At 45.8% G+C, this 26,292-nt stretch overlaps 1 protein-coding gene across 1 annotated transcript in view; it reads left to right on the top strand.

The window, feature by feature from the left end:
• Positions 1–26,292, top strand: part of LOC134344208 (T-lymphocyte surface antigen Ly-9-like) — a 63,061-nt gene that overhangs the window by 12,530 nt on the left and 24,239 nt on the right. Inside the window, exons 2-3 of the mRNA XM_063043617.1 lie at positions 11,839–12,159; positions 17,850–18,131. Coding sequence (XP_062899687.1) covers positions 11,839–12,159; positions 17,850–18,131 — 603 coding nt within the window. The remainder of the gene's footprint in view (positions 1–11,838; positions 12,160–17,849; positions 18,132–26,292) is intronic.

Here is a 26,292-nt window from a genome sequence, read left to right on the forward strand (position 1 = left end):
GGCCCTCAGCAGTTTGAATAATCATAGAGAATTTTCTCCTATTTATGTCTCGACCATATTGCTATCATTCAAGTTATTCCGCCTAGTTTATTTTAAGTTACCAGTTTTCATTTTACTTTTAAGTCCGATTTACTCTTTTCAGTCATTTCTCTTAATTAATCTGTATTCTCTGTACATTCGCGTCTGAATATTTGCAGCTTTTCCTTGTAGTTTGACACTCTGGTTCGAGTGGAGCGTCCTCGCCGCACTAACTGCCACGACTTCTGCCGAATCCTCTCCAGTAGCTACTCCGGTTGGGTGATAACTTTAATAGGTGGTCCCCGGTCCGCCAGGTCCAACGTTGCCTCCTCCACCGTAGCGTAAGCTTTTGTCCCTTCGTCGTAAAAGACTCTCAGCCGAGCTGGATACAGGGTCTGGAATCTGATGTTGTTTTCCTTCAGGACTCTCCGTGTTTCCGTATATTCCTTCCATCTGGCAAGAATCCCCGGTGCGTAGTCGTGGTCTAAACTGATTTTGCAGTTGTTCCACATGAAACCTTTCTTTTGCCATGCTCTTTTAAGCACCTCTTCCTTCGTTCTGTAACTGAGAAATCTGATCAGAATCGATCTGGGCTGGGCGCCTGCCGGAGGCTGTGGTGCCAACGCGCGGTGAGCCCTTTCTATCTGTAGGTATTTTGCGGCCGGTATATCAAGGTTCTCTCTAAGCAGCTTCTCCACGAAGGGAATCATCAATCCGGGTTTACCTTCGGTTCCTTCGGGAACTCCGAAGATCCTCCCATTTTCCCTTCTCGAGCGGCCTTCTTGATCTATTAGTTTCCACTGGAGCTGGTCTTGTAGCTTCAGCATTTCTGCTATCACTTCCTCGGCGTTTTGTAGCTTCTCTTCAATTCCAACAATCCTCGCTTCGGCTTCATCTATCCGCGAGTTAGTTTTTACTATTTCTCCTTTAATATCTTCCAGCTGTTTGCTGTTATCTTGTCGGAACTCGCGAATCTCTCCGAGAATCAAAGACAGAGTCACCGATTCCCCCTCATTATCTCCGTCCTGGCTTGCCGTGGGGGAGCTAGGCCCGTCGCCTTGCTGCATCTCTTTGTGTTTATCAGCCTTCTGAGCTGACTTTTTATTCTTGTTCTTAGACATCATCCTTGCCCCTTTTATTAATATAGTTATAAAATATTAAGTATTTGTCTAAATTCGATTTTGGGGCAGTTTACCTTCTTTTTTGTCGAGAGACCTTTTCCTTACTCCGCCATTCCCTTGATGACCCGGAAGCGACCTCCTGGTTTTCTATGTTTCTATGTTAAAAGGCAGCATGTTGGGATCGGAGGCGAGGGTCAAATCCTCGTGTGGGACTCCACCCGGTGCTTTGACAGTTTAAACGCTGACCCAGATCAACTGAAAAGGCAGAATGTTGGGACCAGAGGCAGGGTCAGGCTGATTTGGCTTGCTCTTTCACAACATTTGCTCCTCTCTTGGCAGTACTGAGGCTGTGAAACTGCCTTGTCTGCTGGAAGTTCTGTATCTACGAGTACTTTACCCTGCTGTGTGATGAACCGAGGCTGAGGCTATGGGCCTACTTTGGCCGCTCTGGCCTCTGGGTGTATGGCTGAGAAAATCGGCAGAGAAGAGAAAAGCTGCATCTATAGTCGAGAGTAAACAGTCGACGCTTCAGTCCGAGACCCTTCATCAGAACAAATGTCCAGGTCTGGCTCAGCTGGTTCGGAATGCTCTTGCTTGCCTTTATTGTTTGCAGGATTTGTGTTTTTTTCTCTCTCTGTGCATTGGATGCTGGTCTCTTTTTTAAATTGGATTCTTTCAGGTTTCTCGCTTTGTGGCGGCCTGTAAGCAGACAAATGGATAATTTATGCATACTTTGATAAGAAGTGTACTTCTTTGAACCTTAATTCTGAACTGATTCCATAACCTTGAGACTAACTTCCAAAAGGTCTCTCGGAGCATCATTATTTATTATTACTATTATTACTTTTATTTGCGCAGTTTGTCATCTTTTGCACATTATTTTGTGTTGTAGCTTCAGATTGAGTTTATTGAATTTCTTTGTTTTACTGTGAAAGCCTGCATCAAGATGAATCTCAAAGTATATGGTGACATATCTACAAAGTTGTGGAATCAATTCAGAGTTGATAATAAATTTAGTTTGAACTTTGAGGCTCCCTTGACAGTACCCAGGGAGAGTGGTGGTCTTTCTCGTCTCGTCCGGTGCACAGCTACCTCCTCAGTTATCTACTTTGATCCAAAAGTTCAAAGTAAATTTATTATCAAAGGATATACAGGTCACTGTATACCTAACCTGAGATTTGCTTTCTCAAGAAAATAAAGAAATACGGTATAGTTTATGAAATCTATAAATAACAAAGACTGACAAGCAACCAATGTGCAAAAGAGGACAAGTAATAAAAGAAAATTAAATCAATAATACTGAGCTGTAGAATCGGTAGAAGTACAAGCTCGAAGCTGATAGGTGGAGCCAGGTGAGGGGAAGTCAGGCTATTGGACAGTTGGACAATAATTCTGTGATCTGCATTAAGGAGAGAGACCGCACATTGAGATTATTAAAACTGGTAACGACTCCTTTCAGACTGCAGGATGATGGCTGCCTTGACCACACAAAGAACATCTTCCTGATCACCGGGAGTCACAGGTGGGGCTCTCACAACAGGAACTTCATGGTCAACCTGTCAAACACCTGGGCTTGCATCTTGAGCTGTTGAAGGGTAGTGAACAACTCTCCACATCTTCCCACAATGAACCAAAGAGAGAGAGCTCCGCCTCATTACCACCTCTCCACCCCATTCCAACTCCCCATAAAGTACAGATCCACCCCCATTCCGACTCCCCATCAAGGTAGCAGAGCCCCACCCTCATTCAGACTCCCCCCCCCCCACATTCCTACTCCCACAAAGGGAGCAGACCAAACCAGCCGTTCCCTCTGGATCAGTGACGCGCTGCTATTGCCCAGTGAGTAGAAGAGTGAGTGATGTAGGCTCTGGTTCTGTGATCCTGCATACTTGCCTTCAAGCTACTCTTCTTGCCTATGTCTGCTTTCTGTAGTGCTGGGTCCTGGACAAACCGAAGCAGAGCTCAGACTGAGTTCAAGGCCCCTCTCAACCTGATAACTGAGCCCTGCGTCTTGGTCAATCCCATCACGTGCTTCTGTGAGTCTGCCCTCAAAATGGGGATCTCTGCTGGAATTGCTCGTCCTCTATCAGTAAGTCGTTCAGGTGCAGGAATGTGGAGCCACCTGTAGGCACAGTGAGGACCTCTGCTCACACCATTGCATGGTACCAGATATATGGAGGCCACGAGGAGAGATGTATACTTGTAAAATGTACAGATGGTTGACTTGAGTCTCCTCATCCAGACTTCTGGGTGAAGGGACTGGAGTGCATTCCAGATGTCCACTAAGTTGTGGGAGTCAGTCAGCTCCCACAGTTTTGCTGTAATAGTTGGCCATGCTAGGGACTGGATTGGTCCCTCTTCTTGACTGTACAGTTAAAACCTGCTCCCTCCAAGGTTGAAGTCCTGCTATCATGAGTGATTATCAGAGCAGCTGCCTCTAACAGCTCAAACCTGGAGTGTAAATATTCACCAGGTGCAACAGGACACCACCCAGGCATGTCGTGAGCTGGGGCAATTGTCCCAGAGATCCCACAGAGCCACAACTGAAAAGTCAGAGCTAACCAGGTACAGAGCCTATAAAAAATATTCTCCTGCTTGGAAGTTTTCATGTTTTATTGTTTTAAAACATTGAATCATAGTGAATTTAATTGGGCTTTTTTTTGACTCTGATCAACAGAAAAAGACTGTTTTGTGTCAGTGAAAGATCTCTACAAAGTGAGGTGAATTAATTACGTAATGCACTGTAAGGTTTCACTGCGAATGTAATGGCTTCTCTGTAATGTTCACTGCTGAGGTAATGGTTTCTGTATAGCAGCAATGTTTGGGTTATGGTTGGAGATAACAGGATGCATGTTAGCCAATAAGAGTTGTTGCTATGTCTTGTAATTGTGGAAGTAGTTGATTTCACCGGCTTTTGCCAGAGGGGGAGAGAGAGATGAAGAGAGAAGACACGAATGGAGAGATTTGGTAGACCGACAGACGGGGTGGACCCGGAGTGGGAGTCCGAAGGTCGGCAACGCTGGGAGGAGACCGATGGAGATAGACTACTGAACTGCATGAGCTCCAACTTTGTTGAGCACAGACTGTTTATTATTAAATCTTATGATTTGGGCCCTTTTTCTTTTATATTTTGTTTCTCTACTAACCATGTAGTCAAAGTAAGAGTTATAAAGCTTAATTGTTTAATCACATATTGTGTACTGTTTGTTATTTCAGGGTACTGATTTGTAACAGGGGACACATCGCACAGCATCCATCCAAACGAGATTTGTTAAGAGTATTACAATTACAAATATAAAACACAAAATAATTGATTACATAAGTATTCACTGCCCCTTAATATGACACACCAAATCATCACTGGTGCAGCCAATTGGTTTTGGAAGTCACAAACTTAGATAAATGGAGATCACCGTGTGCAGTCAAGCTGTTCAATTGATTATAGTAAAAATGCACCTGTATCCGGAAGGTCCAGCTGTTGGTGAGTCAGTATCCTGGCAAAAACTGCACCATGAAGCAAAAGAACACTCCAAGCAACTCTGCGAAAAGGTTATTGAAAAGCACAAGTCAGGAGTCCCTTGGAGGACAGTTAAGTCAATCATCAAGAAATGGAAAGAATATGGCACTGCTGTAAATCTTGCCAACAGCAGGCCATCCTCAAAAACTGAGTGACTGTGCAAGAAGGGGACTAGAGAGCGAGGCCACCAAGAGACCAATGGCAACTCTGGAGGAGTTACAAGCTTCAGTGGCTGAGATGGGAGAGACTGTGCATACAGCAACTGTTGCCCGGGTGCTTCACCAGTTGCAGCTTTATGGGAGAGTGGCAAAGAGAAAGCCACTGTTGAAAAAAAAACACATGAAATCTCAGCTGGACTTTTCCAGAAAGCATGTGAGAGACTCTGAAATCAGCTAGGAGCAGGTTCTATGCTCTGATGAAACCAAAATTGAGCTTTTTGGCCATCAGACTAAATGCTGTTTGGCATAAGCCAAACATCGAACATCATCAAAAACACACCATGAAGGCATGATAGTGGCTGCATCATGTTGTGGGGATGCTTCACTGTAGCAGGCCCTGGAAGGCTTGTGAAGGTAGAGGGTAAAATGAATGCAGCAAAATACAGGGAAATCCTGGAGGAACACCTAATGCAGTCTGCAAGAGTTACAGGGAATGGCCTAAAAACAACAAAGTTACTGTACTGGAGTGGCCAAGTTAGAGTCCATACCTCAAACAAGTGAGAATTTGTGGCTGGACTTGGAAAGGGCTGTTCACTCACGATCCCCATGCAATCTGACGGAGCTTGAGCAGTTTCGTAAAGAAGAATGGGGAAAAATTGCAGAGTCCAGATGTGCAAAGCTGATAGAGAACGATCCACACAGACTCAGGGCTGTAATTGTTGCCAAAGGCGCATCTACTAAATACTGACTTGAAAGGGGGTGAGTAATTATGTAATCAATTATTTTATGTTTTATATTTGTAATTAATCCAGTTCACTTCGTAGAGATCTGTTTTCACTGACACAAAAGAGTTTTTTTTCTGTTGATCAGTGTCAAAAAAGCCAAATAAAATCCACTGTGAATCAACGTTGTAAAACAATAAAACATGAAAACCTCCCGGGGGGGGGGGGGTGAATACTTTTTATAGACATTATGGACACTAAGCTGGAAGTAGCATTGACATGACTTGACTTCCAGTGTAACAGCTGTATGGTTAGTCCTTTTGCCAACCCAGGTGGTGGCTTCATCTCCCAATCCCAGTGGGTTTCCTGTCAGACATTATGACTGTCCTTAAGGATGGAGAGAGATGGTGAAGTCTGCTGTGAGACTCTCTGCTGCCAGCGAGGTTGAGGTTTCTCATGGTCACCTTCACATCCATAACAGTTTAACCCTTAATTCCAACACCAGAGTGACTCTCACTCCCACTCATCCCCCTCCACACCCTTCACACTTCAGAGTGGGATGCCTTAAATTGGCCCGATTCAGCTGAGGCCGTACTAATGCCCCTCACCTTTCTCAGGACGGTGCGGACAGACTCCACAAGCAATAGCAGTTGTGACTTTATTGCAATACTCTTCAAAGCTGTCACAACCACAGACTCTGCTGTGGGTCTGGGCCCACACAGCTGGCCTGTGGAGTAGGTCAGTAATCACGCTCGTTGGAATGAACATTCCAGCTAACTACTAATTAGTGAATACTGAAGCAAAGTATTCATTAAGTACATCTGCCATCTCCTGCGGTTCCATACACACTTTTCCACTGTCACACTTAATTGGTCATATTCTCTCAAGTCTTGTCCAGGTGCACAGTAACATGTTGCTCTCTGCTCACCCTGGTCCTTGCCCGGGAAAGAGGATTACCATTTTGATTGATGCTGTAAAGGAGTGTTATTCATTTAGTGTTGGCAGTCACAGTGTGGCCTTTTTGCTTTCAGTCTAAGAGTTTCAGTTAACTGCCCTGTTGGCCAAGTGTTTATTGATTTTCTTTTCCTCAAATTCTCCAGCAGTTCTCATGAAAGTCGGAGATCTGCCGACCTATTTCAGAGTCTCTCTTTCTGCCCTTGTGTCACCTCTGAACGTTTCGACAGAAGTTCTCAGTGGGAATGAGGGCAGACCTCCATTCAGGGCCGCAAACAGTCCTTCTGGGTGAGGCAACACTTCACCTGCAAAACCACTGGAGACATCAATTGTATCCAGTGCTTCCTCTACATTGGTGAGACATGACATAAATTAGGGGACTGCTTTGTGGAGCATCTCCCCTCCCACCTCCTTTTTATTCTGCCATCTTCCCCTATCCTTTCCTGTCCCGATGAAAGGTCTCGGTCCAAAATGTCGACTGCTGATCTGCCGAATTCCTCCAGAATTTTCAGTGTTTTGCTCTAGATTTCCAGCATCTGCAGAATCTCTTGTTTTTGTGTTCCAATCTGCCTAAGGTATCCACACTGATATGATTGTGGATAGTTTGGGGTAGAAACAATGATTCTATGGTACTTCACCCTCATGTATGTGTGTGGCATCCGTTAGTCTCGCGAGACCACGGATCTGTGCCTGGCTCCAGGGCGCAGGCCTGGACAAGGTTGTATAGAAGACCGGCAATTGCCCATGCAGCAAGTCTCCCCTCTCCACAACACTGAAGTTGTCCAAGGGCAAGGGCCGATACAGCTTGGCACCAGTGTTGTCCCAGGAGTTGCCAGAACGAGGTTGAAGGCAAAGTCGGACTGCCTTAGGGACTGCAGCTCCGGATTTGTCCTCAGGGTTTACTCCTGAAGCCTTTCCCATGAGTGGGTATGGCCACAAGGCAGTGGAGGTTTGAAATCAGAGTTTTCCCTCTCTTAAATGGACTGTCTTCCCAGACTGATGAGCTGTATCTACCCGAAGCACAGGCTTTAAGGCACCTGGACTCGCCTTCACCCCTTCTCCTGTCAGTAGAAACAGTTCCGCCGGGATTAGAGGTTAAGCCACATGAGAAGGCCAGGAGTTGGACTTGGTTGTCAGAGGAGCACTTTTAGGTAGTGGGAGCTTGTCCCCACTACCACTCCTCAGCTTTGACAACCTTAGGAACTGATATGACTGTGGATAGTCTGGGACAGAAACAATATCCCTATGGTAGCCACACTGATATGGCTGCGCATAGCCTGGGGTCGATATGGTGTCCCTGTGGTATTCCACAGTGTTACTGTGGATAGTTTGGGACAGGAACAATGCCCCTACGGTACTCCACAAATGCAAGTTGTGAAGGTTTATTCACTCTTTTTTCTCAGAGATACACAGAACTATCTCATCATCCAGTATACTAAACTTAGACTTACTGCAGACAGTGTTTTGTTATGATAATTATCTGCACTTCCTGGCGGTCTCACTTCGTTGGTCTACTCACTTTCCCTGTCAAATTCCTTCTTCTCCAGTGCTTGACCTTTCCCACCCACCTGGCTTCACCTTTCACCTCTCAGCTAGCCTCTCTCCCCTCCCCTCACCTTCTTATTCTGGCATCTTCCCCCTTCCCTCTCAGTCCTGAAGAAGTGTCTTGGTCCAAAACTTTGACGATCTATTCATTTGCCGAGATGCTGCCTGAGCTGCTGAGTTCCTCCAGCATTCTGTTTGTGTTGCTTTGGATTTCCTGTGTCTACACACTTTCTTATGGTTTTAATTCCTGCTGTCAGCTAAACTAACTATTTTGATCATGGACTCCATGAAGACATGGAGACATATCATACCATATCAAACCCGCTTTATTTAGAAGATATATCATGGGGATTCTGCCTCACAATCAGGGCGTCCTAGATTCAAAATAAGCAGTTCCTTCTTTTATACAGTACAGAAATAAGATGTTCATAATTTTCCCTGTTAAAGTTCACAGATTACTGAATTACCATTTTGCATACCTCCTTAATTTCATTAATTGTACCAAGGCCTACATCACGACCGATGTGAAAGAAACAACCCCATCACTGCTTTAAACCATTTCTAATGTGCATATCTATTCCAAAGATACTAACTTCAGACTCTCTAGTGTTCGATTCTCCACCTCTTTTGAGTCAGTATGGGTGGAAGTCAGGAACAGGAAGGGAGCAGTTACTCTACTGGGAGTATTCTATAGGCCCCCTGGTAGCAGCAGAGATACCGAGGAGCAGATTGGGAGGCAGATTTTGGAAAGGTGCAAAAATAACAGGGTTGTTATCATGGGTGACTTTAAATTCCCTAATGTTGATTGGCACCTGATTAGTTCCAAGGGTTTAGATGGGGCAGAGTTTGTTAAGTGTGTCCAGGATGGATTCCTGTCACAGTATGTGGACTGGGGGAATGCCATACTAGACCTAGTACTAGGTAATGAACCGGGTCAGGTCAGTGGCTGAGCATCTGGGGGGACAGTGACCACCGCTCCCTGGTCTTTAGCATTATCATGGAAAAGGATAGAATCAGAGAGGACAGGAAAATTTTTAATTGGCGAAAGGCAAATTATGAGGCTATAAGGCTAGAACTTGCAGGTGTGAATTGGGATGATGTTTTTGCAGGGAAATGTACTATGGACATGTGGTCGATGTTGAGAGATGTCTTGCAGGATGTTAGGGATAAATTTGTCCTGATGAGGAAGATAAAGAATGGTATTGAAGGAACCATGGGTGACAAGTGAGGTGGAAAATCTAGTCAGGTGGAAGAAGGCAGCATACATGAGGTTTAGGAAGCAGGGATCAGATGGGTCTATTGAGGAAGCAAGAAAGGAGCTTAAGAAGGGGCTGAGAAGAGCAGGAAGGGGGCATGAGAAGGCCTTGGCGAGTAGGGTAAAGGAAAACCCCAAGGCATTCTTCAATTATGTGAAGAACAAAAGGATGACAGGAGTGAAAGTAGGACCGATTAGAGATAAAGGTGGGAAGATGTGTCTGGAGGCTGCGGAAGTGAGCGAGGTCCTCAATAAATACTTCTCTTTGATATTCACCAATGAGAGGGAACTTGATGATGGTGAGGACAATATGAGTGAGGTTGATGTTCTGGAGCATGCTGATATTAAGGGAGAGGAGATGCTGGAGTTGTTAGAATACATTAGGACGGATAAGTCCCTGGGGCCTAACGGAATATTCTCCAGGCTGCTCCACGAGGTGAGGTAAGAGATTGCTGAGCTTCTGGCTAGGATCTTTATGTCCTCATTGTCTACGGGAATGGTACCGGAGGATTGGAGGGAGGCGAATGTTGTCCCCTTGTTCAAAAAAGGTAGTAGGGATAGTCTGGGCAATTATAGACCAGTGAGCCTTATGTCTGTGGTGGGAAAGCTGTTGGAAATGATTCTTAGAGATAGGATCTCTGGGCATTTAGAGAATCATGGTCTGTTCAGGGACAGTCAGCATGGCTTTGTGAAGGGCAGATCGTGTCTAATAAGCCTGATAGAGTTCTTTGGGGAGGTGACCAGGCATATAGATGAAGGTTGTGCAGTGCATGTGATCTATATGGATTTTAGTAAGGCATTTGACAAGGTTCCACATGGTAGGCTTATTCAGAAAGTCAGAAGGCATGGGATCCAGGGAAGTTTGGCCAGGTGGATTCAGAATTGGCTTGCCTGCAGAAGGCAGAGGGTGGTGGTGGAGGGAGTACATTCAGATTGGAGGGTTGTGACTGGTGGTGTCCCACAAGGATCTGTTCTGGGACCTCTACTTTTCGTGATTTTTATTAACGACCTGGATGTGGGGGTAGAAGGGTGGATTGTCAAGTTTGCAGATGACACAAAGGTTGGTGGTGTTGTAGATAGTGTAGAAGATTGTCAAAGATTGTAGAGAGATATTGATAGGATGCAGAAGTGGGCTGAGAAGTGGCAGATGGAGTTCAACCCGGAGAAGTGTGAGGTGGTACACTTTGGAAGGACAAACTCCAAGGCAGAGTACAAAGTAAATGGCAGGATACTTGGTAGTGTGGAGGAGCAGAGGGATCTGGGGGTACATGTACCCCCAGATCCCTGAAAGTTGCCTCACAGATGGATAGGGTAGTTAAGAAAGCTTATGGGGTGTTAGCTTTCATAAGTCGAGGGATAGAGTTTAAGAGTCGCGATGTAATGATGCAGCTCTATAAAACTCTGGTTAGGCCACACTTGGAGTACTGTGTCCAGTTCTGGTCGCCTTACTATAGGAAGGATGTGGAAGCATTGGAAAGGGTACAGAGGAGATTTACCACGATGCTGCCTGGTTTAGAGAGTGTGCATTATGATCAGATATTAAGGGAGCTCGGGCTTTACTCTTTGGAGAGAAGGAGGATGAGAGGAGACACGATAGAGGTGTACAAGATAATAAGAGGAATAGATAGAGTGGATAGCCAGCGCCTCTTCCCCAGGGCACCACTGCTCAATACAAGAGGACATGGCTTTAAGGTAAGGGGTGGGAAGTTCAAGGGGGATATTAGAGGAAGGTTTTTTACTCAGAGAGTGGTTGGTGCATGGAATGCACTGCCTGAGTCAGTGGTGGAGGCAGATACACTAGTGAAGTTTAAAAGACTACTAGACATGTATATGGAGGAATTTAAGATGGGGGCTTATATGGGAGGCAGGGTTTGAGGGTTGGCACAACATTGTGGGCCGAAGATCCTGTACTGTACTGTAGTATTCTATGTTCTATGCTCCATGTCTTTTACCATTTTCAGAAATCTGTTCCTGCACATAGCTCACACCCTCCCATTTACCCACATAATTTACTTATTGGCTCAGAGATACGGCTTGGAACAGGTCCTTATGGCCAGACGAGCTACCCAACTGGTTATCCCAAGCTTAACCACAAGACAATTGACAATGACCAATTGACCAACTAACCAGTATGTCTTTGGGCTGTGGGAGGACTCACGGTAAGAACTGACAAACTTGCTTACACAGGGTGCCAGAGTTGAACTCGGAACTCCAATGCCCTGAATTGTAAGAGTGTTGCTCTATTCCTTTTTTGTTCAAACTCCCCAAATGCTTCTAGCTTCTCCACGGATACCATTCACTTGACCGAGTTCCTTTGCCATGTCTCTGCCTCCCTGACTTCATTTCTCAGGTCTGGTTGCAGCGAATCTTCACTCTGTTCCCCCCATGAGCTCACTGTGTGATGTAGGAACTGTGGGTCAGATCAGTCATGGGACAGAAGCCAGACAATGGGCCTCATGGCCTGCCCCTGTGTATGTGATCCTGCAAGGTTTGATTCCTCCTCCAGTCACTGAGCTCACATTCTGACTGTCTCCTCTTGTCTCCTCAGCCAGGACTGGAGCTTCCCCTGTCATTGTGAATGGAGTCCTGGGACACTCGGTTTCCTTGTCTCCTTCGACCCCAGTCTGTCAGGGCATTGACGCGGTTGTGTGGAAAAGGTTATCACTCAGCGCAGCGATAGCACGATACATAGAAGGATCGACTAAATACTTTAATACAACTTACAACAACCGAATAACTCTTCATTCCGGAAACTTCAGCTTGGAAATCCATGATCTAAGGAAAGAGGACACTGATGATTATGAAGTGACTCTTACTGCAGGAGATTCAGGAAAGGAATGCAAAAAGCGTATCCAACTTAAGGTGTACGGTGAGTAAGACTTCTGTGGAGGGGCCTGGATTAATGGGTAAGGGCAGATCCTGCGTGTTCCCACTGTCTGCCTGTGTCTAGAGTTGGGCTCACGGTCCCAGTGCAGTGGGGCTGAGAGGAACACACCCACTGCATCCCTGGAGATGAGGCCAGCGGCCGTGCAGGTTGTTCCTGTGTCCAGGCCTGGAGAAACAGCACACAGGGAGGAGTGTGGTACCAACACGGACAATTAGAACAGAACCAAAATCAGGTTTAATATCACTGGCAAACATCATAAAATTTAGTGTTTTGAGGCAGCAGTACATGATAAAAACAGTCTAATAAACCATAAGGAATATATATAAAATTAAAATAAATCAACAGTCAAAAAGAGAGCAATGAAAGGGAAAAAGTAGTGAGGTCAAGTGTATGGGTTCATTGTCCATTCAGAAATCTGACGGCGGAGGGGAAGAAGCTTTGCCTGAGATGTTGAGTGTGTGTCTTCAGGCTCCTGCACCTCCTCCCTGATGGAAGCAATGAGAAGTGAAGATGTCCTGGGTGGTGGGGGTACTTAATGGCAGGTGCCACTTTTTGAAGGTGCCCTCAATGGGTCGTGCCCATGATGGTTGAGTTTACAACTTTCTGTAGTCACAAGATTGTCTGATTAGACATTTACATGAATGAGCAGGTGTACGAGTGTACCTAGTGAAGTGACCTCCACCTCACTGTGCACACCCTGCCCTGGTGCATTTCCTCACCTCCCCCAGCCCTGCACTGCCTCAGCCCCACTACACCTCAGCTCCATTTGGCCACTTCACATCCCTGCCCAGCAAGCCCCATAGACGTCGTTCTCAATTCTGAAGAGTTTCTGCCCATGCAAAGTGTTGGAGAGTTGAGGACACTGGTAGTCATGCAAAAGTAGAGTCAGTGGCCACTTTATTAGATTGGGAAGTGGAACCCGCAGGGTGTGGGGTTCTCCTGCTGGAGCCCATCCACTTCAAAGTCAAGTCTGGCCATTCTCCTCTGAATGCTGTCACTGACAAGCTATTTTTGCTCACAGAACTGTTGGTCATTGATTTTTTTTGGTTTTCACACCCTTCTCTGTGAACTTGAGACTGTTGTGCATGAAAATCCCAGGAAATCAGCAGTTTTGGAGATACTCAAAACACTCCATCTAGCATCAACCATCATTCCACAGTCAAAGATCACATTACTTCCCCATTCTGATCTTTGGTCTGAACAACAACTTGATCTCTTGATCATGTACTTTATGCACTGAGTTGCTGCCACACGCAGAGTAGAGATTCAACAGCACATCAGACCGTGAGTCCACACGCCTTTAAAACTCAGACCCCTGGAGATTAAACTGGCAAACAGAATGTTATTTATCAGTTAAGGGAAAGAATGGAAGAGCAGGCAGATTCTGCTCCCATAGCAACGCACACAAAATGCTGGATGAACTCAGCAGGTCAGGCAACATCTATGGAGAGGCAAAAAGAGTCAACATTTCAGGCCGAGACCACCTCATCAGGATTGGAAAGGAAGGGAGCCGCACCCACAGGTTTAATCTGATCCTGACCACAGGACAATTCAGCAACCAGTCAGCATACCAACTGGTACGGGTTTGTACTGTGGGAATAAACCCGTAGGAGGAAACCTGGAGGAAACACATTCGGTCACAGGGAGAACGAAGAACATTGGGATTGGACACTGAACACCAATGCCCTGAGCGTTAGCATCTCGCTAACCGCTACACTACCGGGAGATTCATTTTGTTTGTGGGCACCCACTGGAAAACAAAGAAAAACAATTGAATCCACAAAACACACAGAACAAAGAACAACAAACATCCAATGTGCAAAAGAGGACAAATTGTGCAAATAAAAAAGTACACAATTAATACTGGGAACACGAGCACGAGCTGCAGGGTCCCTGAAAGTTTTTCCAGCTGCATCCAACTCCAGTTAACACAGCAACATAGGCTACGTGTGCGGGAGTATTTCAGCCACTGCTCAGCCATGCACCCACGCAGCTGAGAGTGAAGAGTGCTGGACAAATCCATCCCAACTGCCATAGCTGGCATTGGCTGAATGTCCGTTTTCTGCTTTATGAAGTATTTTCTGATTCTGAATGAGGTCTGAACCAAAAGAGACAAAAACTGTGAGTACATTCTATGGGTAGTCTAACCAAGGAAGATCAAAGGTTTCAAAGGTACATTGAATGTCAGAGAAATGTATACGATGTACATCCTGAAAATCCTTTTCATCGCAAACATCGAAGGAAACAAAGGAGTGCCCCAAACAATGAATGACAGTTAAATGTTAGAACCCAAAAGTCCCCCCAGCTCCCCCCCCACCTCCCACGCATAAACAGCGAAAATCTTTTCGATACACGGAACAGGAAAAGCCCTTTAGATCCGTTAGTCTCATGAGACCATGGATTTGCGCCTTGGAAGGTTTTCCAGGGTGCAGGCCTGGGCAAGGGACCCCCCTGTCCACACCACCGATGTTGTCTAAGGGAAGGACATTAGGACCCATACAGCTTGGCACCAGTGTCGTCGCAGAGCAATGTATAGTTAAATGCCTTGCTCAAGGACACACACGCTGCCTCAGCCAAGGCTCGAACTAGCAACCTTCAAATCACTAGACGAACGCCTTAACCACTTGGCCACGTACCTTTAGATATATGGAAGAGGAAAAACCCTTTAGTTATACAGAACAGGAAAAGTCCTGTAGATATACGGAACAGGAAAAACCCTTTCGATATACAGAACAGGAAAATCCCTTTACATATACAGAACAGGAAAAGCCCTCTAGATATACGGAACAGGAAAAACCCTGTAAATATACAGAACAGGAAAAACCCTGTAAATATACAGAACAGGAAAAACCCTGTAAATATACAGAACAGGAAAAACCCTGTAAATATACGGAACAGGAAAAGCCTGTCAGATATAGGAACAGGAAAAGCCCATGATCAGAACACAAAAAATCATTAATTCCATGATTCATGCTGACCATCTGCCCATTCACTCTAATCCTGCACTAGATCCATTTTTAATTCCTCCCACATTCTCATCAACCTGCCCCAGATGCCTCCGCTTACATACAGACCAGTGGCAATGTATGTCCCATGTCTAATTAGCTTCCCTACCCTCATGACTTTGACATGTGAAGGAAACCAAAGCCAAAACACAGAGAACATACAAAGTCCACACAGACACCAGCCAAGATCAAGATTGAACCTAGGTCTCTGGCACTGCATAGATACAGCTGTACTTGGAGTGCTGCCGTTGATTGAAGGCTGAATCTGTCATCCCAAATTACTGTCCTGTCTCTGCAACTTACTCCCCACTCTGACTCATTTCCCCTCTCCGAATGTGCCATGTCAACAGATGGGAATCAACAGATGGTGAATTGATTATGGGGAACAAGGACATGACAGACCAATTGAATAACTACTTTGGTTTTGTCTTCACTAAGGAGGATATAAATAATCTTCTGGAAATAGTAGGGGACAGAGGGTCCAGTGAGATGGAGGAATTGAGGGAAATACATGTTAGTAGGGAAGCGGTGTTAGGTAAATTGAAGGGATTAAAGGCAGATAAATCCCCAGGGCCAGATGGTCTGCATCCCAGAATGCTTTAAGGAAGTAGCCCAAGAAATAGTGGATGCATTAGTGATAATTTTTCAAAACTCTTTAGATTCTGGACTAGTTCCTGAGGATTGGAGGGTGGTTAAGGTAACCCCGCTTTTTAAAAAAGGAGGGAGAGAGAAACCGGGGAATTATAGACCGGTTAGCCTAACGTCGGTGGTGGGGAAACTGCTGGAGTCAGTTATCAAGGATGTGATATCAGCACATTTGGAAAGCAGTGAAATCATCAGACAAAGTCAGCATGGATTTGTGAAAGGAAAATCATGTCTGACGAATCTCATAGAATTTTTTGAGGACGTAACTAGTAGAGTGGATAGGGGAGAACCAGTGGATGTGGTATATTTGGATTTTCAAAAGGCTTTTGACAAGGTCCCACACAGGAGATTAGTGTGCAAACTTAAAGCACACAGTATTGGGGGTACGGTATTGATGTGGATAGAGAATTGGTTGGCAGACAGGAAGCAAAGAGTGGGAATAAATGGGACCTTTTCAGAATTCAGGCAGTGACTAGTGGGATACCGCAAGGCTCAGTGCTGAGACCCCAGTTGTTTACAATATATATTAATGACTTGGATGAGGGAATTAAATGCAGCATCTCCAAGTTTGCGGATGACACAAAGCTGGGCGACAGTGTTAGCTGGAGGAGGATGCTAAGAGGATGCAGAGTGACTTGGATAGGTTGGGTGAGTGGTCAAATTCATGGCAGGTGCAATTTAATGTGGATAAATGTGAAGTTATCCACTTTGGTGGCAAAAACAGGAAAACAGATTATTATCTGAATGGTGGCCGATTAGGAAAAGGGGAGGTGCAACAAGACCTGGGTGTCATTATACACCATTCATTGAAAGTGGGCATGCAGGTACAGCAGGTGGTGAAAAAGGCGAATGGTATGCTGGCATTCATAGCAAGAGGATTCGAGTACAGGAGCAGGGAGGTACTGCTGCAGTTGTACAAGGCCTTGGTGAGACCACACCTGGAGTATTGTGTGCAGTTTTGGTCCCCTAATCTGAGGAAAGACATTCTTGCCATAGAGGGAGTACAAAGAAGGTTCACCAGATTGATTCCTGGGATGGCAGGACTTTCATATGATGAAAGACTGGATCGACTAGGCTTATACTTGCTGGAATTTAGAAGATTGAAACGTATAAACTCCTACAGGGATTGGACAGGCTAGATGCAGGAAGATTGTTCCCGATGTTGGGGAAGTCCAGAACGAGGGGTCACAGATTGAGGACAGGCTAGATGCAGGAAGATTGTTCCCGATGTTGGGGAAGTCCAGAACGAGGGGTCACAGTTTGAGGATAAAGGGGAAGCCTTTTAGGACCAAGATTAGGAAAAACTTCTTCACACAGAGAGTGGTGAATCTGTGGCATTCTCTGCCACAGGAAACAGTTGAGGCCAGTTCATTGGCTATGTTTAAGAGGGAGTTAGATATGGCCCTTGTGGCTAAAGGGATCAGGGGGTATGGAGAGAAGGCAGATACAGGGTTCTGAGTTGGATGATCAGCCATGATCATACTGAATGGCAGTGCAGGCTCGAAGGGCCGAATGGCTTACTCCTGCGCCTCTTTTCTATGTTTCTAACATCCTGATGACACCCTGGTCTGTGAGCTGATGAATGAGGGAGAAGGTGTGTGACCCAGGATCTCCAGTGTCAGGTTCACTCTGGAATACTGCACACATTTCCCGTCTAGCTCTGTGCAGTCACAGTCCCATGGTTACTGCTCTTGCTTCAGATTCAGGACCACTCACAGGAGTGACAGAAGACGTGGAGCTGAGAGAATTCCCAGCATACAGAGCCATAAACAAGACATAACAGTGTGCTTGTGGATGAGTGTGGGCAATTTTTTGGGAAGAGGGCACAGCACACGTGGGAACTTCTTCTAGCAGCAACTGGCTGAACTGAAGATGAGTGAAGGGTTAAACGGGTGGAGGGTTATGAGCTGGGATCAGCTTTATGTTCACTTGGGACTGTTCAGGATGGGATGGGGAAATTGGTGATCGAAGTGTCTACTAAGAACTCCTTTACTCATTTGCATCTCTCTGCACCAACCTCAGAGCCTGTGTCAGGAGCACACATCACAGTTCAGAGTACCACTGGGATCTGCAACTTCACCCTGACCTGCAGCGTGACCTCAGGTGACCCCATCAGCTTCACGTGGTGGAGGAATGAAACTTTGGTAAATGACAGCACCCAGCACTTCCAGGTACTCGGAAATACACTGAAGGTTCATCACGCTGCAGAGGTCGAGGACATTGTGTACTGTGAGGTCAGGAACCCCATCAGTAATGAAACAGCAGAGATCAAGCTGAGGGACATCTGCAAACTGGACACATCTGGTAAGTGTCAGAGTAAAGAACCCAGGTTATTCTGAGGGTGAAGCTTCCCTGCAGAGGGAGCTTCAATCTGTATCTAGCCCATATCTCGGAAGCGTTAGGTGGGACAGTGTAAAGGGAGCTTCACTCTGAATCTAACCTTGTACTGAGAGTGTGTGGAGGGACAGGAAAGAAGAACTTTACTCTGGATCTGACTTGTGTCTTGGCAATATTTAACAGATCACTGGAGAGAGGGGTTTATTCTGTACCCAATATTTTCCCCATTTTTTAAGCAAAGCTTGATTAAAGCAGTTGTTCCATGCCCAGGATGGACCTAGCCTTTGTGGAGCCCACTTCTCCTTGAAAGTCTCCAGCAGACAATGCTGAATTCTTTTCATTTATCGTCCATGAATGGATATATCCTCGGATGATGGGCAGGATGTGGGTTCAGATGGTGCTTTTGATAGGCTACTGTCTGCACTGGTGAATGGCCACCTTGCTCATGAACAAAATGATGAAGGTCTCACTTCCTTCTCACCTGGCCACCCATTGTTCAGGGACTAAGTCCAGGCAAACATCAAATACCGAACTGAGACACACTTTCTTGTACATGGAACACATATTCATCCAGGCTACGAAAGGACAGGGATCCACGAGTCCACAGGTGAACGTAAAATTAAAATTCTGTTGCACAGGACTGCTTCCACCAACACACCCCACCCCAGGTCCCATATAGCCATATCCAGGACACAGAACAATGGCCAGAGATGGGGGTGATGACTGTGAACAGTTAGGGTGCACAGGAAATGCCTCCATTTGCAAGTAGCAGCCCATAATTGTGTAAGACCAGCTCTGAGGACTCTCTGCCCAAGAAGCAACTCCTGGAAAATGGGAGTCCATCCAGTTGGGGGCAGACAATGGTCATCAGACCCCTCATTTGAATCAGAATCAGGTTTAATATGACTGGCATATGTTATTTTGTGGTAGCAGTGCAGTGAAGTATGAAGTCACAGTAAGAAAATTGTGTATCATTTATATATAGAATATACAATTAATTAAAAAATTAAACAAGTAGTGCAAAAAGCGAGCAAAACATAGTGCGGCAGTGATCACGAGTTGGTTCACCGTCCATTCAGAAAGCTGATGGCGGAAGGGAAGAAGGTGTTCCTAAAGTGTTTTCATTGATGGTAGCGATGAGGTTAGAGCCAGTCCTGGGTAATGGGGGTCCTTAATGATGGACATCTCCTTTGTTGAACCCTCACCTTTTGAAGGTGTCCTCAGTGCTGAGGAGGCTGGTGCCCGTGATTGAGCTGACTGAGATTGCAACCCTCTGCAGCGTTTTCCAACTCTTTGCAATGGTCCTTCACACCAGACAGTGATGCAACCAGTTAGAATGTCTCCACAGTATATCTGTAGAAATATGTAGAAATCTGTTATCACGAGGTGACATGGAACCAAAATCATCCACTGGAAGACTTGGTGCTGTGCAGCTTCACTCTTCAAGCATTTCACTCCTTCCCTGTCAAGTCGCAGTACCTGGAGGTAGGGATGTTCCTGATTCCACTGATAAGCAGGCAGCTTTAACAGGGAAACAGGTGCTCGCCACTGGGAACCACGTGATGTCCTGAAGGCCTGGTGTCATAAAGTAACACAGCTGAGAAAAGAGCCCCCCAGCCCTATTCCTGGGGAAGAAACGCATCAGGAGTGACTTCTCTCTGGGAAGATGCTCAACATACAGGTATCTGCAGGGTTCAGAGACAGAGTATCCACCTGGTTTTAGAAGCATACCCGTGACTGACCACTCTCCTCAATCAGGAGTCTCAGAACCATACCAGAGATCCTTGCCACATAGAAAATCCACCATCTACTTCCGGATTTTGGCGGCAGAGACGTGACGTGGGAGCAATGTGACCAGGCATGGAAGTCACCAATTGGTTTACAACCCTTATCGGAAAACACTTGGAACAGTCATGTCTAAAACCCTTGTGGCTGGTGACTTTAAAAAGATACCTCCTATCAATCTGTCAGAGTGGGACCCAGATAAGTTCTCAGATAGATGAGATAAATGAGAATCATCTGTCCTCCACTAGTTATATGTTAAAGTGACAGTGAGCTGCACCCTACCCACATGCATAGCGGGGTGAGCTTCACCCACACCACATGATATTCCAAGCATGGCATCACTATGATGCAGAACACATACACATACTCAGGTACAGGGAGCCTACTCTTCCAGGAATCACGACCATTCCCCTTTCTCAGTTCCTCCATCTCTGCCGCATCTGTTCTTATGCTGATGCTTTCCATTCCGGACCATCTGAGATGTACCCCTTCTTCAAAGAACAGTGTTCCCTTCCTCCACCATCAATGTTGCCCTCACCCACATCTCCATTTCCCGGATATCCACGTCAGCCTATCTTCCCACCACCATATCAAGGATAGAGTTTCCCTTATCCTTACCTACCACTCCATGGGCCGCCATATACAGCACATCATTCTCCATAACTTCCACCATGTCCAACAGGGTCCTACTGCAAGGCACGTCCTCCCTTCACTCGCTGTTTTCCTTAGGGACGGCTCTCTCTGAGGCTCCTGTGTCCACTGGTCCTTCCCCACTGATCTGCTTTATGACACTTATCCCTGCAAGCAGGACAATGCATCACCCTTCAGGGCCACAAACATTTCTTTCAGGTGAGGGGACACCTCACCTGCGAGTCTGATGGGCTCATCTGCTCTATCCAGTGCTCCTTGTGCAGCTTCCTCTACATCAATGAGTCCCGATGTAGACTGGGGACTGCTTTGTGTAGCACCTTTGCTCTGTCTGCCATAAAAGGCAAGATTCCCTGGAAGCCACCCTTTCAAATCTACGTTCCGTTCCCATTCCGACAGGTCGAACATCGTCCTCCTCTACTGTCATGATGCAACACTCTCAGGTTGGAGGAGCAACACCTAATATTCTGTCTGAGAATCGCATGAACATCGATTTCTCTAACTTCCAGTAATTTCTCACCCCTCGCCTTCGATATTTTTAGAATCAGGTTTAATATCACCAGCATATATCGTGAAATTTGTTAACTTTGCAGCAGCAGTACATTCAATACATGATAAATATAGAAAGAAAAATAAATTATTAGATCAATTACAGTAAGTATATGTATCTTGAATAGTACAAAAACAGAAATAATATAAAAACAAAAAAAAAGTGAGGTAGTGTCCAAGGGTTCAATGTCCATTTAGGAATCAGATGGCAGAGGGGAAGAAACTGTTCCTGAATCGCTGAGTGTGTGCCTTCAGGCTTCTGTACCTCCTTCCTGATGGTAACAGTGAGAAAAGGGCATGTCCTAGGTATGGGGGTCCTTAATGATGAACACCCCCTTTCTGAGGCACCGCTCCTGGAAGATAGCCAGTACCCTAGTTGGGGCTGACAAACCTTTACAACTTTTTGTAGCTTCTTTTGATCCTGTGCAGTGTCCATACCAGATAGTGATGCAGCTTATCAGAATGCTCTCCATTTGTAGAAGTTTTACAGTGTCTTAGTTGACAAACCAAATTTCCTCAGACTCCTAATGGAATATAGCCACTGTCTTGCCTTCTGTATAGCTGCATCGATATGTTGGGACCGGGTTAGATCCTCAGAGATCTTGACACCATGAACTTGAAATCTGTCACTCTCTCCATTTCTGATCCCTCTATGAGGATTGGTATGTGTTCCTTTGTCTTACCCTTCCTGATGTCCACAATCAGCTCTTTCGTCTTACTGACATTGAGTGCAAGTTTATTGCTACTAGTTGGTATATCTCACTCCTGTACACCCTCTCATCTCCATCTGAGATTCTACCAACAATGGTTGTATCGTCAGTAAATTTATAGATGGTATTTGAGCTATGCCTAGCCACACAGTCATGGGATACAGAGAGTAGAGCAGTGGGCTAAGCACACACCCCTGAGGTGCGCCAGTGCTGATCGTCAGCGAGGTTGAGATATTATCCCAAATCCACACAGATTGTAGTCTTCCGTTGAGGAAGTCAAGGATCCAGTTGCAGAGGGAGGTACAGAGGCCCAGGTCTGCAACTTCTCATTCAAGATTGTGGGAATGGTGGTATTAAATACTGAGCTATGGTTGATGAATGCACCCTGATGTAGCTGTTTGTATTGTCCAGGTGGTCTAAGGCCGTGTGAAGAGCCATTGAGATTGCATGTGCTATAGACTTACTGTGGTGATAGGCAGATTGAAGTGGGTCCATGTCCTTACTGAAACAGGAGCTCATTCTAGCCATAATAAAATCTTTCAAAGCATTTCACCACCGTTGATTTGAGTGCTACTGGACAATAGACACTGAGGCAGCTCACTCTACTCTTCTTAGGCACTGGTATAATTGTAGCCCTTTTAAAGCACGTGGGAACTTCCACCTGTAGCAGCAAGAGTTTGAAAATGTCTTGGGTACTCTCGCCAGTTGGTTGGCACAAGTTTACAGATCCTTACCAGGTACTCCATTGGGGTCTGCCACCCTTGCAAGGATTTACGCTCCTTAAAGACAGCCTAACATCAGCCTCCGAGTCAGAGATCACAGGGTCACCAGGTGCTGAAGGGATCTTCACACTGTAGTTATATCCTCCCTTTCAAAGTGGTAATAGAAGATGTTGAGCTCGTCTGGTAGTGAAGCATATAGGCAAAAGGCAGGTAACTATAGGCCAGTTAGTTTAACATCTGTAGTTGGGAAAATGCTTGAAGCTATCGTTAAAGAAGTAATAGCGAGACATCTGGAAAGAAATGGATCCATCAGGCAGACACAGCATGGATTCAGCAAAGTTTGACAAACTTACTGGAGTTCTTTGAGGATATAACGAGTGCAGTGGATAGAGGGGAACAGATAGACGTTAGTTGGATTTCCAGAAGGCATTTGATGAGGTGCCGCATAAAAGATTTATCCGTAAGATAAAGATACGTAGAGTTGGGGTGATGTATTAGCATGGATAGAGAATTGGTTAACTAATCGAAAGCAGAGAGTTGGGATACATGGGTGTTACTCCAATTGGCAATCAGTGGTGAGCGGTCTGCCACAGGGGTCGGTGCTGGGCACGCAACTGTTCATGATATACATTAATAATCTGCAAGAGGGGGCCAAGTGCAGTGTATCCAAGGTTGCTGATGATACTAAATTGAGTGGAAAAGCAAATTGTGCAGAATATATACAGTACATAAAAATTGCTGGTGAACACAGCAGGCCAGGCAGCATCTATAGGAAGAGGTACAGTCTCGGCTCGAAACATCAACTGTACCTCTTCCTATAGATGCTGCCTGGCCTGCTGTGTTCACCAGCAACTTTTATGTGTGTTGCTTGAAATTCCAGCATCTGCAGATTTCCTCATGTGTGCACAAGATATAGATAGGTTAAGTGAGTGGGCAAGGGTCTGGCAGATGGAGAACAATGTTGGTAAATGCGAGGTCATCCACTTTGGAAGGAAAAATGAAAGAGCAGCTTATTATTTAAATGATAAAAAATTGCAGCATGCTGCTGTACAGAGGGACTTGGGAGTGCTTGTGCATGAATCACAAAAGGTTGGTTTGCAGGTACAGCAGGCTATCGAGGAGGCAAATGGAATGTTGGCCTTCGTTATCAGAGGGATTGAATTTAAGAGCAGGGAGGTTATGCTGCAACTGTACAGGGTACTGGTGAGGTCACACCTGGAGTACTGTGTGTAGTTCTGGTCTGCTTACTTGAGGAAGGATATACTGGCTTTGGAGGCGGTGCTGAGGAGGTTCACCAGGTTGATTCCAGAGATGAGGGGGTTAGACTATGAGGAGAGATTGAGTCACTGGAATTCATAAGAATGAAAGGAGATCTTATAGAAACATAAAATTATGAAAGGGATGGATAAAATTATGAAAGTTGTTTCCACTGCTTGGTGAGGCTAGAACTAGGGGACATAGCCTCAAGATTCAGGGGAGTAGATTTAGGATGGAGATAAGGAAGAACTGCTTTTCACAGAGGGTGGTGAATCTTAGATTTTAGATTATGAGAACACTCAGTCCTCTTTTATTGTCATTTAGAAATGCATACAAGCATTAAGAAATGATACAATGTTTCTCTGGAGTGATATCACAGAAAACAGGACAAACCAAAGACTAACACTGACAGAACCACATAATTATAACATATAGTTACAGCAGTGCAAAGCAATGCCATAATTTGATGAAGAACAAACCATGGGCACGGTAAATAAAGTCTCAAAAGTCCCCAAGTTGATTGACTCCTGAGTCCCCGATAGCAGGTGGCAAAAGGGAGAAACTCCCTGCCTTAAACCTCCAGGCACCGTCAACTTGCCGATGCCTTGGAAGCAGCCGACCACAGCCGACACTGAGTCCATCCATCCGAAAACTTGGAGCTTCCGACCAGCCTCTCCGATACAGCCTCCCGAGCGCCATCCTCTGCCGAGTGCCTTCAACCTCACCCCAGCCGCTGAAACAAGCAAAGCCGAGGATTTCGGGGCCTTCTGCTCCGGAGATTCTGGTTACCACACAGTAGCAGCGGCAGCTAACGCGGCATTTCAGAAGTTTTCCAGATGTTCTTCCGTACTCTCACATCCTTCTTCATCAAATCAGAATTGTGCACGGTCCCCTACTTGACAGATAACAGACATCACCACCGAAGAGACCACGCGTGCTGCCGTCGCGCCGCCATCTTCTCCTCCTTGGAATTCTTAACACAATGAACCAGTAGAGGCTACCTTAAGACAAGATGGATAGATTTTTGCATAGTGGGGGAAAGAAGGCAGATAGGTGGAGAGTAGTCCGTGGCCAGATCAGCCATGATCTTACTGAATGGCAGAGCAGGCTCGACAGGCCAGATGGTCGACTCCTGCTTCTATTTCTTATGTTCTTATGTTCATGCTATTGGGTTTCACTTTGTAGGAAATAACGTCCTGCAAATCCTGCCAAAGTTGATATGCATCTGATATCGCCTCCAACCTCACACAAAATCATATCTTTGCTCCTGAAATAGCCCCCTGTGTCATACCTAGTTTTCTTGTACAGACCTGGGTCCCCAGACTTAAATGCCAGAATCTCCGGAGCAGAATGCCACAGACCGAGCCCCCAGCAGACAGCGAATCTCCGGGTTTGGGATTACACAGTATGTTCTCATAAGCACACACTTATCTGCACAGGAATTAATGAAGTCGGTAACAACTGCAGCATATTAATCCAGGTTCGAAGATGAATCCTTGAATTCAGTCCAGTACATCGATTCAAAGCAGTCCTGTAGGTGTTCCTGTGCTTCCCTTATCCATACCTTCTTGGTCCTCACTACTGGTGCTGCAGTCTTCAGTCTCTGTCTATACTCAGGGAGTAGAAGTACAGCCAGACTTCCTGAAGTGAGGGTGTGGAACAGCATGTTAGGCATTCTTGATGGTGGTGTAACAGTGGTCCAGTGTGTTTATGATTTGTTGAAGATAATTATTTAGTGACTTTTTCAATCTGGCCTGGTTAAAACCCCCAAAATGGTTCCATTTCCCAGTCTGGCTTTCCTCTTACCCCTTCTCCTCACTTCCCTTTGGTTCCTTCCTCCTTCCCTTCTCCCACAGTCTACTCTGCTCTCCTATCAGATTCCTCCTTCTTCTGCCATCTACTTTTTCCATTTATTCCCCTCCCCAACTTCAAACTTCATCCCCACTCCCCTCCCACATATCTTCCCTCTCACCTGGTTTCCCCTCCCACCATCCCCCACCATTTTACTCTGCGTTCACCCCCCTTCCTTTCCCGTCCTGGTCCACTTCTTTCAATGGTTCGGCTCTCTGGATCTACCTAGAGTTGAGTTCTGAGTGAGGACTTGTAGATGGTCGACTCAAACCCTCCCCATTTGTTTAAGGCCAACACAGGTAGACCCCATGACCCACTGTCGCTTCCAACCACCTACTGAGAGACAGCTGTACAATTGTGGGATCTCCCTGATCCGTTCCAGGAAACCTCACAGTTCCCAGTGGGGAGAAGAGAAAATCAGTGGGGCTGACCACACTTTGCCAGTGATGGATACCAAATTTACCCCGTTCCCCACATCATGTCCCCGTCCTTTCGGCCGTCACTGCTCACAGCCGATACACACACCCGCACTGTGTGGGGAGTGTCTCAGCCACAGCACCAGGCCCCACATGCAGACTCAGTGGTCGAGAAATCTTCCCTGGACTA

The sequence above is a fragment of the Mobula hypostoma genome, chromosome 3 (genome assembly GCF_963921235.1).
Source record: "Mobula hypostoma chromosome 3, sMobHyp1.1, whole genome shotgun sequence".
In the NCBI taxonomy this organism is placed as follows: domain Eukaryota; kingdom Metazoa; phylum Chordata; class Chondrichthyes; order Myliobatiformes; family Myliobatidae; genus Mobula; species Mobula hypostoma.